We start from the raw sequence: 18128 nt of genomic DNA, 5'->3' as shown, positions 1-18128 counted from the left end.
ACCATCAATCATGCGCGGAGGAGGGGGAGCGGGGGTCGCAGGCACCAGTGGACTTTCCAGAACCGGCTTCACAAGACTAACGTGGAACGTGGGATGCACTCTCATGGATCTTGGAAGCTTCAATCTCAAAGCAACAGGATTAATAATTTTCTTGACAGGGAATGGACCAACAAAACGGGGTGCCAACTTACGGCTCGCCACCCGAAGAGGAAGGTTCCGGGTACTCAGCCAAACGCTCTGGCCCTCCGCGTAGACAGGAGCTCTGGATCGACGACGATCAGCAGACTTCTTGTACATAGATGACTTATGGAGCAGAACCTGTCGCGCCCTGGTCCACGTCCTCCGACAGCGGCGAACCAAGGCCTGGGCAGATGGAACTCCAACCTCACGTTCCAGATCAGCAAAAAGTGGAGGCTGGTATCCATAGACACACTGGAACGGAGAAAGGCCGGTCGAGGAGCAGGGCAAAGTGTTGTGGGTGTATTCCACCCAAATCAGCTGTTTGCTCCAGCTAGCAGGATTCCTGGAGGACAAACATCGTAGCCCCACCTCCAACTCCTGATTAAGATGCTCCGACTGGCCATTAGATTGGGGGTGATATCCCGAGGACAAACTCACAGTAGCCCCCAGGAGATTGCAGAACGCCCTCCAGAAGCGAGAGATGAACTGGGGTCCTCGATCCGACACCACGTCCCTGGGAAGACCATGAAGCTTGAAAACATTGGAAAGCATAACCTCCGCCAATTCTTTAGCAGAGGGTAACTTGGGCAGCGGAACAAAATGAACCATCTTGGAAAATCTGTCAACAATGGTGAGGATAGTAGTATTCCCCTCAGAAAGGGGCAAACCTGTGACAAAATCCAGAGATATGTCCGACCACGGTCGAGAGGGCACCGGAAGAGGGTGAAGTAATCCAGCAGGGGGTTGGTGCGAAGACTTGTGTTGGGCACACACAGGACAGGCCGCCACATACTCCTTAACAGAGTCCACGATCCCGGGCCACCAGAACCGTTGTCGCACCACAAAAACAGTCCTTTTCACTCCTGGGTGACACGACAACATACTGGAGTGGGCCCAATGGACAACTTGAGATCTGAGCTCAGAAGGGACAAACAATCGGTTCGGTGGACAGCTGACCGGGACAGGTAAGTCAATGGTAGCACGTTTGACCCTTTCTTCCACCTCCCACGACACAGCACCAACGACACATGAGCCTGGAAGAATGGTCTCGACTGACTTAGGGAGAGAATCAGTGTCAAACAGTCGGGATAAGGCATCGGGTTTGGTATTCTTGGAACCGGGACGATATGACAGTGAGAAGTTGAAACGATTAAAAAACAAAGCCCACCTGGCTTGACGAGAGTTTAGGCGCTTCGCAGATCGTAGATACTCCAGATTCTTGTGGTCGGTCCACACCAAGAAAGGATGCTCTGCCCCCTCCAGCCAGTGTCTCCACTCCTCCAACGCCACCTTAACTGCCAGCAACTCCCGATTGCCAACATCATAGTTCCTTTCAGCAGGTGACAATTTCCGAGAGAGAAAAGCACAGGGGTGAAGCTTACCATCCGTGGAAAGGCGTTGAGACAGAATGGCACCCAGCCCAACATTTGAGGCATCCACCTCTACCACAAACTGTCGGCAGGGGTCAGGCATGGTAAGAACAGGAGCCGTCACAAAACGTTCCTTCAGAACCTGGAAGGCAGAGTCCGCTTGAGGAGACCACACAAACCTGGACTTAGAAGAGGTTAGTTTATGTAATGGTGTAGCCACAGAACTGAAATTTCTGATAAACTTCCGATAGAAATTAGCAAACCCCAGAAACCGTTGAACCTCCTTGCGGTTAGTGGGGGTGGGCCACTCCTTGACAGCTTTGACTTTCTCTGGATCCATGCTCATCTCCCCCTCGGCCACAACATAGCCCAAAAAGGAAACCTTGGGAACATGAAATTCACATTTCTCTGCTTTGACAAACAGATCATTGTCCAGAAGTCTCTGTAAAACAGCACGGACATGGTTAATATGCTCATCAAGGTTACAGGAGAAAATCAGTATGTCATCAAGATACACAAACACAAAGACATTTAGCATATCTCTGAGTACATCATTGACCAAAGCTTGAAAAACAGCAGGGGCATTGGTCAAACCAAAAGGCATAACCAAATATTCATAATGTCCACTAGGAGTGTTAAAGGCAGTCTTCCATTCATCCCCCTCCCTAATCCTCACCAAATGATAGGCGTTCCTCAAATCAAGTTTGGAAAAAACAGTAGCACCTTGCAACAGTTCAAAAGCGGAGGAAAGTAACGGGAGGGGGTACCTGTTCTTCACGGTAATGTCATTGGGTCCACGATAGTCAATGCAGGGTCGCAATGACCCGTCCTTCTTCCCCACGAAGAAAAACCCGGCTCCAGCCGGTGAAGATGAGGGTCGAATGATTCCAGCCTCCAGAGCCGAATCGATATAATCCTTCATCGCTACAGTCTCGGGTGAGGATAGGGAATACAAACGTCCCTTGGGAGGTGCAGACCCAGGCAACAGATCAATAGGACAGTCATACGTCCGGTGAGGAGGTAAGGCAGTGGCTCTGGACTTGTTGAACACCTCCCCTAAATCCTTGTAACAGGACGGAACAGATGACAGGTCAGGTAAGTTCTCCTCCACCGTGATCTCCAGATTAACAGTGGGAAGAACGGAATGTTCAGAATCAATTTGAGTAGGAACAGGAGCCATAGTCACCCTGCCCAGAGCGGGTTCCGAAATGACCCCCTCTGATCCCCCTGCCGGTCTGGATTGGAAGCATTTGCCGGAACAATCCTCTCCCCACCCCGTGACAACCCCCAAGGTCCAGTCGATGTGAGGGTTGTGTTCACTGAGCCAGGGAAATCCAAGAATAACTGGAGGTAGAGAAGAATTAACCAGCAAAAATGAAAGAGTCTCTGAATGATGGTCAGGAAAACTCAGAATGACTGGAGAGGTTTGATGAGTTACCTGCCATAGAAACCGACCATCCAACGCAGTAGCTCTCAGCGGTACAGGAAGAGGAATAGAACACAGTCCCAATTCTCTAGCCAGAGAAATATCCATGAGACTGACATCAGCCCCAGAATCCACCATAACCTCCAGAGGTCTGGAGATCCCCTTAGAGGCAACAGTCACAGAAAACAAGGGACGAGAGGAACAGTTAGTAACAGAAGTATGGCTCACCAGGATCCTCTCTTTTACTGGCGAGCCTCTTCTTTTACTGGACACCGTCCAATGAAATGGCCCCGCTGTCCACAGTAGATGCAAATGCCGTCCTTGATCCTCCTCCATCTCTCCTCAGGAGAGAGACGAGCTCTGCCCAGCTGCATAGGCTCCTCCCACCTAGTAGCCTGCGACGGAGAATCCACAGGTTGAGGTGGCGGCGAGGACACGCCCCCGCTGCTAGGAAAGGACCGTCTGTAGTAATCCCGTGAAGAACTCTTGACGTCACCTCTCTCCCTCTCACGTTCAAACAGCCGTTTGTCGATCTTTATGGCCAGCGCGATGAGAGTGTCGAGGTCCTCTGGAAGATCTAATGCAGCCAGGTGATCCTTTAGTGCGCTGGACAGGCCACACAGAAAAGCATCCATTAGAGCAGTCTGGTTCCAACCGCTCTCTGCTGCCACCGTGCGGAACTCGATGGCGTAGTCAGCCACTCTCCGCCTGCCCTGCCGAAGATTCACCAGCATCCGGGCCGCCTCTCTACCCGGAGTGACATGCTGAAAAATCTGAGTGAATGTCTGAGAAAAGTGAGCAAAAGAGTCACATAGAGGCGAATTCCTAGCCCACTCCGCCGTAGCCCATGCCTCAGCCCGTCCAGACAAATGAGAAATCAAGTAAGCAATCTTGGTTCTGTCTGTAGGATAATGGACTGACTGGAGTTCAAAGTGTAAACCACACTGCGTCAGAAATGCTCGACAGTCACCAGACTCACCGGAGAAACGCTCAGGACGAGACAGATGAGGCATAGCAGAGAAACTGGCAGACGACGGAACGGGTGGAGCGGCGGAATCCACACCTCCCGAGGGCTCAGAGGTAGAAGCCGGGCCCAAGGAGTCTTGAGAGACGGGTGGCGTGGAAGCAGACTGGATAGCTTGAAACTGTGTAGTCAGACGGGAAACTTGATCGCCAACAGCCTGCTGGAATCCCTGCTGACGCTCCGCCATCCCACTCAACTCCCGCTGAATGGCAGACAGTACCTCCTCAAACTGATGAAGTCGCTGTCCTTGAGCTCGTAGCGCGTTCTGTACCTTGTCGGAGCCGGCGGAGTCCATATTGTGGCGAGATTGTACTATCAGGCTCACAGATGTATGGACCCACAAATGCACGACTCAGGTACGTAGGAATGCCAAAAGTTTATTTAAAAAGACAGAATAAACCTACTGGCAACAGTGTCCAAAAACGACAGGCAAAAGGGAGAATCCAAAATACAGTCAGTGGTCAAAATCCAAGGGAAACAATCAGGTATATAATTCAGGACACAAGGAAAAACGCTCGAAGGCTGTACACGGGGGAAGCAGACAATCTCGCACTGGAGTAAGAGGAAGACTGAACTTAAATACACCAAACAGAGAAGACAATGAGACACAGGTGCAAAACATTAGGGCGGGGACAGGTAATCACTAACGGTGGGAAAAGGAAACAACAGGTAGTAAAACAAAGACAACACAAGGAAAACAGGGAATTCAAAAATAAAACAGGAAATGTGAAAACAACCCGAAAAAATAAGAATCTACAACAAAACAATAACTTGACATAGGAGCGACACGTGACAGTGCTGGGCTATCACATCTGATGTCTAATGATACAGAGACAATACAGGTTAAGACATTCACAAGACACAAACTAAACATCCTAACAGAACAAAGTTTAAGTCTGCTTGAATTCTACAGGATCCCTTAAAATACCACTTGTCTGCCACTATACAATAACTTTACAGCCCATGCTTATGCAACAGAGAAAAAGGAGGGTAATCATTACGTCTGTGGCTGCCCTTAACTTTTCCATGGAAATGACTAAAACCAGTATGGTCTTACAAGATACTGAAATCACCCTTGACAAAATGTGAAGACGTTATATAAAATTCCTTACTGCAAAGTTGATGTCCTGCATGAGTTCTGTCAACTTCTGCCCAACGGCCCCATTTCTGTCCTTGAACAGTTTCAAGAAACGAGGAATGAGCTGGTCCAGCGCCTCAAAGAAATCTCCCTCCAGATTCTTGCTGGCTACTCTGTTGAACTCAGCACACACCTGAAAATATGTGGGTTGGGGGAAGCGGGGGAAATGTACATTAAACGTGAGTTTGATCCACTGAATAACATTAGACATAATTGAGCTTGAAATCATTACGACCACAGCATTAATTTATTTTACTTTGAAATAGAATAAGTAGAAGCTTACCTGGCCTTCGGTGAAGAGAGCCGACCATCGGCCTTTACATCAGGCTCATCTCTGACGATCTCCCGTTGTCGCATCGGGGATGTTTGATCCATCATTTGCAGAATCATGATTCTATTTGTTTTTTTCTTTTTCAATTCTTCACCTAGATTGTTTCTAATTGTTTCAAGGTTTGCGTCAGTTTTTCTTTCGGGCATGTTCGGCAGGTAGATGGCCTCGCCTCTTTTTGGTCATTTGATATTTTTTGATGGGTTGACTTGGCTTTTCTTACTGCCATTGATAGCAACGTCTTCCCACCCAGCCTTTCTTAATTTAGTATGAAAATTTCCCATCTTCTTTATTGCTTCACGCTGGGCCTGCTTCTGCAACAGCTCATTGAGTATCGGATACAATTAAAACTATTGAGGAAATATTTTCCTTTGACATTGATCCAGTATTAAACGAGATCGCTGCAGTCGGAAACGGTGAAACAAGCTACAATGTAAGTTAATAGGACGTAATGCTTTTGCTCAGACAAAATAAGTTGTGTTGATATGAAATAACATCAAATCAAAGAATTTGAAAGCATTTCCTGTTCCATGATAAACAGTATAGCTAGAACAATTGACCCAGCTGCAATAATTCCGGTTGAAACATGCTAGCTAATACGGGGGTCGAACAAACAAATCACGATTCATTCCCTGTTTAGCTGCTATACATGCAGCTGTGAAACCGGAGTTTTCCAAAATCTCCACTTTGGCCGGAGTTTTTAGAAATAATCGTTTTCAGTGATAAAACCTGTAAATGAAAGGCCAAACCGCATGGAAATATATGCGTTTTCCCTATGTGTAAACGAGGCCTCGAATGCTTTGCTAAAACGATTAGCGCGCACGTGGCTTAGTTCAAACTGTTAATGCATGCTAGCTGCTAGTCTGATACAGACTGTGTAGATCAGATTATTAACTTATAAGGACCAGGTTCAAAAATATGAAATATGAGGGTTTTTTTTAACAATGCCATTTTAAACTTACACATGAGCCACGTCCGAAAAGGGTCTACACAATACTCTTTGATACAGTTCAGTGGTTCTAACGGACATGATTGTTGGCAACGAACGTTGGGCTAGCTTGGATAGCTAGACGCTAGGCTATGATACATAGACAAGGCAAGGCAAGGCAGCTTTTCACAGCAACAGGGCAATTCAAAGTGCTTTACATAAAAACGATTAAAATACAAGAATAAAAGTTACAGTGCAGTATAAGAAATTAAACATTAAAGAGCAGTTAAAAACAGTTACAAATATAAAAACAGGTAAAATACAAGATTTTATGGTGCTAGTATGGGACAATGTATAAGCCATTGCTCTATACATATAATCCACCCGCAGTCCTTGCCATAGACATATGCTGAACAAAACTTAAACTAGCGTTGAATGAATAATAAAAAATCAAGAAAGCAAATCGATTTCAAACTTTTACTCACCAAATGAATCTGTAAAGTACTCCAGTGATGTCCGTGTGTGTTTCGTCGTGTCGTGTCCCGAGGTCGTCTTGTGTCATGTCTGTGGGTACGCAATCTGGGCTGCCTGCACGATCCGACATGCGCATGCGCAAGATGTTCGCGCATGCTCAGATGATAATCCTGTTTTACGAGGATTTACGACACTGCACGATCTGTTCCACGCTTCCGGTTGTAGTTGTAGCTAACATTAGTTTAGCTAACAGCTAATTCGGCTTGGTGTGGTAGCTTGATTCAGTCTAAAACAGTGTTTCTCAAGAGGGGTGGTACAGTCCCCCAGAGGGCGTTCAGAGGATGATGGGGGGCGCTGGAAGCAATTATGGAAAGGGGGGCGTTGAGGTGCCTTTGGGGGGCATTTGTTTTAAGGCAACAACCCTGTTCAAAGCTGTTGCGGCAACACAAGCACCCTTTTTGTTAACGTATAGCCTCATTTTTTTTTCTTTTGATGAGGCTGAGACCTCTAGCACTGCACCTTATATCTGTTATGCTGCTAAACCGCTTGTTATGGGTTTGGTGTGTTTTGTCATATTTTGGTAATCCATTTTTTCTGTTTTGTATTTTTGCCCTGTTTCCTGTTTTATTTTGACGGTCTTGTTTTCTGTCATCTCTTGTTTTACTTCCTGTGTTTTCCCGCCCTTGTGATTGCCCTTATGTGTTTCACCTGTTTCCCAGCCTTGTGTCACCTGTCTTGTGTTTCCTCGTTACCCTGTGTATTTAGTCTTTGTCTTCCCCCTGTCCTTTGTCAGATCATTGTGTGTCTTGTAGCCAATTTTCTATTCCCGAGTGTTTTGTCTCCAGTTTGTTTTTTTTTCAGTTTTGGTTGTCTTCCCGGTTCATGTTGAGTTTCTGTTTTTCTCTGACTTTATCTTTGGTTTCCCGTTTTTGCCTGCCTGTTTCCAGGACTCTTTTGGTTTTTGTACTTTTTCTTAGTTTATTAAAACATCAAAATTATCCTCAGTACCTGTACTAGTAGCCTCTGCATTTTGGGTCCATATTTTCTCCAGCCATCCTTAACAGAATAATCTGACCACTTGGACCCAGCAGGGAGGCTTTGTTTTCCGGTGGGTTCACTGTTTTTGCTTTTTTGTTTTTTCCTCTTTCCCTGCTGTTTGCTGCTTCCCACGGACCAGGAAAATGGATCATGCAAATTTTGTGCCGGATGAACTTTATGAATTAATTTGTGACTTGATTGAGCTTAAAATGATGTGGAAGGAGACCGACAGTGATTGCCAAAAGGAGGCAATTCTGTCGTTTGCTCGTGTGAAAATATCAGAAAAGCCTTGGGTAGAGGACTCTATTCCAGACTGGGTTATACGCTTCATGTCTACTCCAGCTCATTCCTCTGCTAAGGGTTTGTGTGCTTCCAAGCCAGCTAAATCCACCAACGCTCCTCTTCTCACTCCTGGCCTACCCCAGTGCCAGCAAACACCCACCAGCCTGCCTGTTGCTCAGCCCACTAGGACTTTGACTTCTGGTTTTTTGTCAGTCACCAGGCCTGCTCCTATGCCTAGTACTCCTAGTCCTGTCGGTTCTCTACCTGGAGGAGAGCCAGAGACTTTTTTGACTGCTTTTCAATATTTTGCTAAGTGTTCTAGACGGTCTGAGGAGGCCAAAGCAGCCAGCCTTCAAGCTGGAAAACAAAGGTCCAGTACGCTTTCTAGCAGCTCCCCAGAAGTCCTGTCTGTCAGGTCAGCAGCTGCCATTTCTGCAGATACCCCCGACTGCAAGCAATCCTTTGAGGGTACTCGCCTAGCCGTATTCCCTGGTAACCGTGGAGGCTGTAGATGGAGTAGACGCCATGCCCTACTTCACCCTCTCTTCAGCCCAGAGTCCTCGCTGTCCAGCGGCCCCGAGCCTGTGCTGTCCAGCGAGCCAGAACCAGAGCTTACCAGTGTTCCAGAGCTGACCAGTGTTCCAGAGCTGACCAGTGTTCCTGAGCTGACCAGTGTTCCTGAGCTGACGTGCAGCTTTCCAGAGTTCCAGCTGACGTGCAGCCTTCCAGAACCTCCGCTGACATGCAGCCTTCCAGAACCTCCGCTGACGTGCAGCCTTCCAGAACCTCCGCTGACGTGCAGCCTTCCAGAACCTCCGCTGACGTGCAGCTTTCCAGAGTTCCAGCTGACATGCAGCCTTACAGAACCTCCGCTGACGTGCAGCTTTCCAGAGTTCCAGCTGACATGCAGCCTTCCAGAACCTCCGCTGACGTGCAGCTTTCCAGAGTTCCAGCTAACATGCAGCCTTCCACAACCTCCGCTGACATGCAGCCTTCCAGAGTTCCAGCTGACGTGCAGCCTTCCAGAACCTCCGCTGACGTGCAGCCTTCCAGAACCTCCACTGACGTGCAGCTTTCCAGAGTTCCAGCTGACATGCAGCCTTACAGAACCTCCGCTGACAGCTCTTCAAGAGTCTTCCAGTCGTCCAGAGTCTCCGCTGACAGCTCTTCAAGAGTCTTCCAGTCGTCCAGAGTCTCCGATGACAGCTCTTCCAGAGTCCACTCTCCCAGAGTCCACGTTGACCACTCTCCCAGAGTCCACTCTCCCAGAGTCCACGTTGACCACTCTCCCAGAGTCCAGTGTTACCAGTGTTCCAGAGCTGACCAGTGTTCCTGAGCTGACCAGTGTTCCTGAGCTGACCAGTGTTCCTGAGCTGACATGCAGCCTTCCAGAACCTCCACTGACGTGCAGCCTTCCAGAACCTCCGCTGACGTGCAGCTTTCCAGAGTTCCAGCTGACATGCAGCCTTACAGAACCTCCGCTGACGTGCAGCTTTCCAGAGTTACAGCTGACATGCAGCCTTCCAGAACCTCTGCTGACGTGCAGCCTTCCAGAACCTCCCCTGACGTGCAGATTTCCAGAGTTCCAGCTGACGTGCAGCCTTCCAGAACCTCCGCTGACATGCAGCTTTCCAGAATTCCAGCTGACGTGCAGCCGCCCAGAACCGCCGCTGATGTCCAGCCATCCAGAGTCTCAGCTGACGTCCAGCCGTCCAGAGTCTCTCCCAGAGTCCACGTCGACCGCTCTCCCAGAGTGTTCGCTTACGGGCAAGCCAGTGACTATGCCGTTCTCCAGCGGCCCAGAGACTGCCCCTGAGGCTTTGCCGGTCTCCGGCGCCCCTGAGACTTTCCCAGTGACTGCCCCTGAGGCTTTGCCAGTCTCCGGCGCCCCATAGACCTCCCCAGTGACTTTGCCGGTCCCTGGCGCTCCTGAGACTGTCCCTGAGAACGCCCCAGTGACTTTGCCCATGTCCTGTCCCCCAGAGACTTGCCTTTGTTTTCGGTCAGACCCACTCCTGCCTCTCGTACCCTGTCTGCGCCCATGTTGACCGCTGTTCCCGTTGCCTGTTTGGCGGACTCCAGCCCAGCTGATCCGTCGCCTGTCTTCAGCCCAGCTGACCCGTCGCCTGTCTTCAGCCCAGCTGCCTGTCCTCCTGAGGGGTTTCGCCTTTGCCGCAGACTTGCTCAGCCTTCAGAAGGGATTCGCCCTCGCGGACGGCCCTGAGAGGGTTGTTGCCTTCGCGGACAGCCCCCAGAGGGTTTTCGCCTCCAGCCTTCAGAAGGGATTCGCCTTCGCCTCCGGCCTTCAGAGGGGATTCGCCTTCACCATCGGCCTTCAGAAGGGATTCACCTTCGCCTCCGTCCTTCAGAGGGGATTCGCCTTCACCACCGGCCTTCAGAAGGGATTCGCCTTTGCAGACAGCCTCCAGAGGGGTTTCGCCTTCGCAGACAGCCTCCAGAGGGATATCGCCTTCGCCGCCGACCTCCAGAAGGGATTCGCCTTCGCAGACGGCCTCCAGAGGGGTTTCGCCTTCACAGACGGCCTCCAGAGGGATATCGTCTTCGCCGCTGGCCTCTAGCGTCCTGCTTGTCCGCCTGAGGGGCTCTACCTTCACCCACCTGTTCGGCCACCTGAGGGGCTCTGCCTTCGCCCACCTGTTCGGCTGCCTGAGGATCTTCGCCGTCCTGCTCGACCTCCTGAAGGTTCTCGATGGCCTGTTCGGTCGCCCAAGGGGTTCCGCCTTCGCTGCTGTCTGCAGCCCTGGACCCCAGGACTAGCTGGCAGCACCTTGGTGCCCAGGCCCCTCTGTCCCCAGTTCCCTGGGTCCCGCTGTCCTCAATTTCCCTTGCCCCGAGTGACTCTTGTGCCTTCCCTCGCCCCTCCGGGGTTGATTTATTTTGACTATTTGGGTCGTCCCTCCTCCGGGCCCCCTTTGCCCTCCCTGGGTTGTTTCTGCCTGTGTTTTTTTTTTTTTTTTTTTTACATCTGGGATCTGTCCCTTGGAGGGGGGGGGGGTCTTGTTATGGGTTTGGTGTGCTTTGTCTTGTTTTGGTAATCCGTTTTTTCTGTTTTGTATTTTTGCCCTGTTTCCTGTTTTATTTTGACGGTCTTGTTTTCTGTCATCTCTTGTTTTACTTCCTGTGTTTTCCCGCCCTTGTGATTGCCCTTATGTGTTTCACCTGTTTCCCAGCCTTGTGTCACCTGTCTTGTGTTTCCTCGTTACCCTGTGTATTTAGTCTTTGTCTTCCCCCTGTCCTTTGTCAGATCATTGTGTGTCTTGTAGCCAGTTTTCTATTCCCGAGTGTTTTGTCTCCAGTTTGTTTTTTTTTCAGTTTTGGTTGTCTTCCTGGTTCATGTTGAGTTTCTGTTTTTCTCTGACTTTATCTTTGGTTTCCCGTTTTTGCCTGCCTGTTTCCAGGACTCTTTTGGTTTTTGTACTTTTTCTTAGTTTATTAAAACATCAAAATTATCCTCAGTTTCCGCCTCTGCATTTTGGGTCCGCATTTTCTCCAGCCGTCCTTAACACCGCTGGCCTGTCTGGTCTGGTATTGTTTTGATATTGGACTATTTTGCTGTTTATGGGAGTTGGGGAAGCCATGCGGAGGTGTAGAGGGCACACCGCTGTGCAATGGACACTCAGGATAGTGGTTGATATTGGGGTTTTCAGGTCAGAGGTTTCTGTGCGTATGTGTGTGTGTGTGGTTGGGTTGTCTGTGTCGCCCCCTCTCCTCCCCCCACACTGTAGAGTATTATAAAACTTTTTCCGCTCTCCTCGCACCAGTTCTAAGAGATGTGTACAACGAGGCTTTTCGTCAGCGTTGCCTTCCGGATACCCTATCGAAGGCCACTATCTCCCTCATTCATAAGAAGGGGAAAGATCCCCTGCTCTGCGGCAGCTATAGACCAATCTCGCTCCTCAATGTGGACCTTAATACAATCACTTTTACCTGTTTTGGCCATACACAAACATATTGACCACTCGGATTTTCGCAGTATTGTTTTTTCGCCCGGTTGAAGATGCATATTGGTTGCTTAGTAACTATCATCGTCTCTGTCAGAGAAACGTCACAAGCGGTCTCGAGTAAGAGGTGTGGGCCTCACCGATGGACTGAAGGCAAAGCCAGACTCGGTAACGTAGGCTACTACAATAATACGCCCTAGAAGTGGACTCTGTTCTTAATCAGAAGGCAAGCCTCAGGCGCTCGCTCTGTGAAAGGCGCGGTACACGTAGATGGCCGGTGGCTGTCTACGTGTTCATATAACTTTATACATCCTCGAACTGGCTGGAATCGTTGCACACATCCTCTCCAAGGAGTGCACCAGCAGTACAATTGCCTGGAGGAAGTTCATGCAGCAACTGGCAGAGGAGCTGAGAGCGGAGTTTATGGAGGTCCGAGCAGCGCTGCGCACCACAGCAGACACCAAAACGGAGGCAGTGCCAGGTTAGGTTATAGCTAGATGTTCAAATAAGATACTTTCAGGTGTTATTTGCCTGTTATGAGTTATGTTAAATGAATTTCCATACCATATTTTTCGGATATGAATGTAGCTTATGAAATAATTACGGTTTACTATGATACCATGATATGAATTATTGAAACACGTAGCCTATTAGGCCTACTACTCAAATGTATAATTGAACTCGTTAAAATGTACATTTTGGTGTTATTATATTATTATTTTTGGTGATATCCTAACACAATACATGCATTAATATCACAATTAGGTATTTATCATGAGACATTATAGAGTTTGGAATCTGGCGGTCAAAATGACCGCTCACGGCAGTTCTAGTAGTTATGGAATTCCTGCACTTCTAGTGTTAAAAAGTAAAAATTAACTTTATGATCCCATAAGAGTAAATTCCTGTGGTCTTACATGTCTCCTCAAAAAAAAAAGAAACAAGACTTTCAAATAAACTTTATAGAAACAAGACTTTCAAATAAACTTTATCTTATTACCTAACCTATTCATCAATGTCTTTATTTGTATTTTGGATTACTATCTTAACCTTGTTTTTACTGTAATTATTTAAGAAAAGCAATAACATATTATTCACAAATATAGAATTATTTCCCCATTTAGAGAAAACAAGAGTCAGTAAGTCCGGACCAGACACTGTTTGTAACAATATGTCTTTTATTTTTTAATGCTTATTGATTATATAGTGAAGGAAAACAGATGAATAAAGAACCCAACACACCACAAACTCCTCTTGTATCACAGAAAGTTCTGACAACATTTGGATTTTATTTTCTATTTGGACATTTTTGAAGAGGAGATCATCACCACTCATGTCTGGTAGGTGGATGTTGTTACCTTTGGACAGAGCTGACAGACAATATTCAGTGAATTGGAAAGATGTCACTGTATTCAATTGTTTGTGTATTTCATTTTGTGCTATTTAATAATAATAATAATAATTTATACTTTATTAATCCCGCAAGGGGAAATTACAATGTTTTTCACTCTGTTATTATTACACACAGGCCTGAATTACACACACATGCTCAGTACCTCTACATGCACTAATGGAGAGATGTCAGAGTGAGGAGGCTGCCCATGGAAAGGTGCCCCGAGCAATTGGGGGTTCGGTGCCTTGCTCAAGAGCACCTTGGCAGTGCCCAGGAGGTGAACTGGCACCTCTCCAGCTACCAGTCCACCACCATACTTTGGTCCGTATGGGGACTTGAACCGCGACCCTCCGGTTCCTAACCCAACTCCCTACTGACTGAGTTACGGCCACCCCTATTTACTAGATTAAAAGTCCAATAACTGATTATGTTTTTGTCCAGCTCAGAGAGTCAGTTTCCTTCTAATGTTAAAATTCAAACATGAACGGTTTCCTAACTCTTCAGATAATAAACAAGTGAGAGTGAGTCTGTCAGCAGAGAGCTGTTTCTGTCTGCAGGACAAACTGAAAGAGGATCAATGATAGAGATTATAGATGAGCTGTAGTGAGATCATGATGGAGGGAGGCCTCACAGGTTCTTGGAGCACAAGAAAGGAAGTATTTTGGGACACAAATTGTCGTTCCATTTGCCTGTAGAGAGAGTTTCCAGAGTTTTAATGTCTAACTTTTTATCTTTCAGACTGCAAAATATGACCACCTGCTATAAGTTTAAAGATCATTGTTGCATCATCACATTTATTTAGAAGACAATATGTTTTATATGTTGTTGTTTTTTACCGTGATGGTTCATCTGAAGACAGTGCTCTGCCACACGGTGGTTGTCAGGCTGCCCCGGTCCCCAGTGTTTGTAGTCGAATGTGGATCCATCAGACCACATCCACTCACCCTCCTGGAGGAGAGAGATTGGTTCAAAGTTAAAGTAAAATCAAAAGAGGATCCTCCTTTTTTCTGTTGTTTTATTTAGAGTAATTTTCCTCTTTCTGTTCCTTATTTCTTTCATCAAATTTCAAATTCTCGATACCTTTAGAGACCAGTGACATCACTTCCTGTGATGATAAAAGTCTCACCTTCACTGAGTCAAAACCTCCCATCCAGGTCTGTTTGTTTTCACCGGTCACTTGGTTAACGAAATCTCTGAGGAATACATGTTCCTCTTCTGAGTGGACTGAAGCCAGATTCCCACCTTTAGACTTGCAGAAGCTCTAATGGAGACAATATAATATATTAAAAACATTTAAGAAAAAAACCTAATCACAATTTTAACAGATGCGATCTCAGGACATCTCATTTATATACTGACATACCTTTGGACAATGCAGGACTTTTACTATAACAAAGTATTAATACTTTTAGAGACTGTCCTCCCCAAAAAACAGTCCCCTAAGTTGTTTGTTCAAGCAGCAATTAGGACTCATATTTAGGTTTATAGTGGTGGTGCCCTCTAATGGCTGTAGTAGTTATGACGGCAGCAAAGCAGGAAGTAAAGTGATTTAATTTTTGCTCCTGTCATAACTACTATGGCCACTAGAGGACACCGCCACTAGAAATCTAAATATAGGTCAGGACAGTCTTGATAAAACTGCTGTACCTCTGCATCGGTCCAACTCTTTCCCTTGAAGTTGAAGCTGAAACAGCGAGAGCCGAACTGAGTCCAACCAGGAGGGCAGGAACCTTCAACACAATGTTGGAAATAAGAGAAAGTTAGATTCTTGTTACGTAGCAGTTTGTATTTTTTGTTGTGTGTGTGTGTGCCTCCTCCCTCCCTTCTCCAGCTTGGTTGGTTATTGCTTGTGCTCACTCAGCTCCCTGGATAAAGGAGGGAGGAGACCCCGCGACTTACTCATCTTTTCCTTCATTGTGCTGGCCAGCAGCAGACTCTGCTGGGTGAAGCATGTGAAGTTGATCGACCTCTGCCTGTCCGTAGCAAGCTCGCTTTTCTTTTTTAACTTCTGTGAGGCAGTGTTGCATGTCTTCTGTTTGTAATCTAACATAACAAAAAATACAAACCCCTACGTAACACTGTATGAACAAACAAGTCAAATACAATCAGAGCAACGAGTCAGAGATACTGTACTGACCTGGGCAGGAGGTTTGTCCATAACACTGTGATCACAAAAAGACGTATTAAACACGAGCAGTCTAATTACAGGACTACTCAACTCAACTTTATTTATATAGCACCTTTGATACAAACATGCAGCCCAAAGTGCTTCACAGAACAAACTTATCTAATGTTTCAGCTTACAGTTTGCACTCAGCCTACATTAAAACTAGTAACATTATTTAATAACTGTCTCATAATCTTACAGGTTGGGAAACCACTGCATTATACTGCATGTGCAACACATAGAGTTGTTTTTTAAATTAATAGGTGCATAGTTTTTACTTACAGATGCAGCCGACAGTCCGATGGACAAACAGAGCAACAAAGCAAACGGAAAGCCTGATGCCATCTGTGGAAAGATGTTAAACAAAGTCAACATACTGCAGACAAGGACATAAATGCAGACAATTAATGACTGTGATCAGTGAGACATTTATCAAATTAGAGTATCCTGCTGGTTATAAGTGTTATTATATAATATATATATATATATATATATATATATATATATATATATATATATATATATATATATATATATATATATATATGGTTTGATATTAAATAGATTAACTAATATTTAAAATGTCTAAATATTAAATACACTAAGTGTTGGGACCATAGTACGGAAGAATTAAACTGGACATTAAACAATAAGGCCTTAGATTAAATCAACCTCTGAGAGACAAAGAAATCTGGGCCCTTCATGGAAAATTCCAATCCTGATCTACCTCTGAGACAAAAGAAAGCACATGTCTTCTCAGTCAAGAGGGTGAAGCCCCATTTTACAGCAGGAGACTGCAAGTCGCACCCAGGTGTTACAGCACAAAATGGCCAAAATACCAGGAGGTCCTGGATTCCCATTGGACCAGTGGACTCCAAACACAGCATGGGGCCTGAGACTATAAAACTGGCTTACATACCAAAATATTCGCTTTCCACCTCAACTCCTGTTGAAGACAGGTCAGCACGACACAAGCTTGTGCGAAAGTGGATTCATCTCTCGGTGTTCTGAAAGAACACTACTGGATCCTGTAACACACACCGTGTTTCAAAACTGTAGAAGAGAACACCTTTTCTCTACAAGGAAATCAAACTTTTTCTTCCCAACGTCGACCTAGCTTACCCTCCTTCTGCCTTTTTTGGAGGGAAAGTTTCCTCCGTGATCCGCTGATGAGCAGACACGGACCCGTTTCTGTCCTACGTGGAAAATCCGCCGGACAAACCAAACGGACTGAACACACTTGAGGTTTTCTGGGCAGAGAAATTTATGTGTGTTTTATTAACGTGTAAAGGCTAATGCTATTTATAAAAGTAATTGTGTGCACATCCCACCTTCTGGCAGGTGCAGGACAAATGAAAATACTTAAAAAGAAAAAATGTGTAATGTCCGCAACACTGCTTTAAACTCCCGTATTATAGAGGCTAATGCTGCCACTTGTTTGCCATTAATATGATTTGCGATTAATAATGTGCTATTGCTGCACGCTTGATCCAATCTGTTTGCTGTGAATGTACTCTGATCACGGTGCATTGTTGATATGTTGTGTTGATATTGCAGCTAGCTTGTTAAAACTGTAATTGCTACCTGCTAACTCTCCTTTCACGGAGTTTTAGTTATTGTACTGAGTGAGAAAATCAGGTTTTTCTAAGGGTACATCTCTGTCTTTCCTCTTTCTCTAATCTCCCTCTCACACACGTAGGCTATATATGAACATATAGCTACACACACGCGCTAAGGTGAACAGCTGGCCAAACAGCGAGTCACATAAACTGCAGAGCGCGCACCGCTCAACAACTGCCCCTGTGTGTCCCTTTGTTTGCAACATGTTAGTTAGAGAGCTAACTGGCTAGCCTAGCCACGTGGAGCCTGCAACGCAGCCCACTGCCGCCCTCTTGGGGGCTAACTAGCTTTTGTGCAGCTAACACACACAGCCTAGCTCCAGAGAAGCTAACGGCTAGCTAATCTGGGCATAACCAAGCAACCATGGGTTTCGCCCCCACCCCCCTCTATTTTCACACACACACACACACACACACACACACACGATCGCTACATGTCTGTCGTTTGCTCTGTTTTGTTTTACTTAAAAGAAACGTATATTGGTTTTAATTGATCAAAGGATTATTGATTGGCCATTAATCATTTTGAAGTTAATAAATTCTACTATACTTTAATTAGCAGTTGTTTGTGATTATTTGTGTACTTATTGTATTAATTGCTGGTTGAACACAGGTCAGTGCTCGAATTTCACCCTTCCCCCTTTGTTCCTTTAGAGAATACCAGATAGATTAATTATAGATTAATTTTATAATTTATACTGTTTATTGATCCCCAGTGGGGAAATTACTTATTAGTTTGTTAGAAATCACTACACACATGCCTGAAATACACACACACATGCTCAGGACCTATTCATGC

General features: G+C 46.2%; 1 protein-coding gene across 6 annotated transcripts in view; it reads right to left on the bottom strand.

Moving 5' to 3' along the window:
* Positions 1 to 9998: 9998 nt before the first annotated feature.
* The window catches only part of LOC116046598 (galactose-specific lectin nattectin-like), a 19577-nt gene continuing 11447 nt past the window's right edge, over positions 9999 to 18128 (bottom strand). Inside the window, exons 2-7 of one of the 6 annotated variants that reach the window (XM_031294994.2) lie at positions 15993 to 16055; positions 15681 to 15705; positions 15191 to 15285; positions 14670 to 14804; positions 14380 to 14491; positions 14135 to 14232 (exon numbers count right to left, since the gene is read on the bottom strand). In XM_031294994.2, the coding sequence (XP_031150854.1) occupies positions 14171 to 14232; positions 14380 to 14491; positions 14670 to 14804; positions 15191 to 15285; positions 15681 to 15705; positions 15993 to 16055 (492 nt within the window). In that variant the 3' untranslated portion in view covers positions 14135 to 14170. Of the gene's footprint in view, positions 10028 to 14134; positions 14233 to 14379; positions 14492 to 14669; positions 14805 to 15190; positions 15286 to 15680; positions 15706 to 15992; positions 16086 to 18128 lie in introns of those variants that run through there. The other 5 variants (XM_031294995.2, XM_031294993.2, XM_031294991.2 and 2 more) reach the window with 5 other exon arrangements.

Source organism: Sander lucioperca, chromosome 8, assembly GCF_008315115.2.
Source record: "Sander lucioperca isolate FBNREF2018 chromosome 8, SLUC_FBN_1.2, whole genome shotgun sequence".
In the NCBI taxonomy this organism is placed as follows: domain Eukaryota; kingdom Metazoa; phylum Chordata; class Actinopteri; order Perciformes; family Percidae; genus Sander; species Sander lucioperca.
The sequence above is the reverse complement of the archived record's forward strand: the minus strand, read 5'-3'. Positions and strand labels throughout refer to the sequence as shown.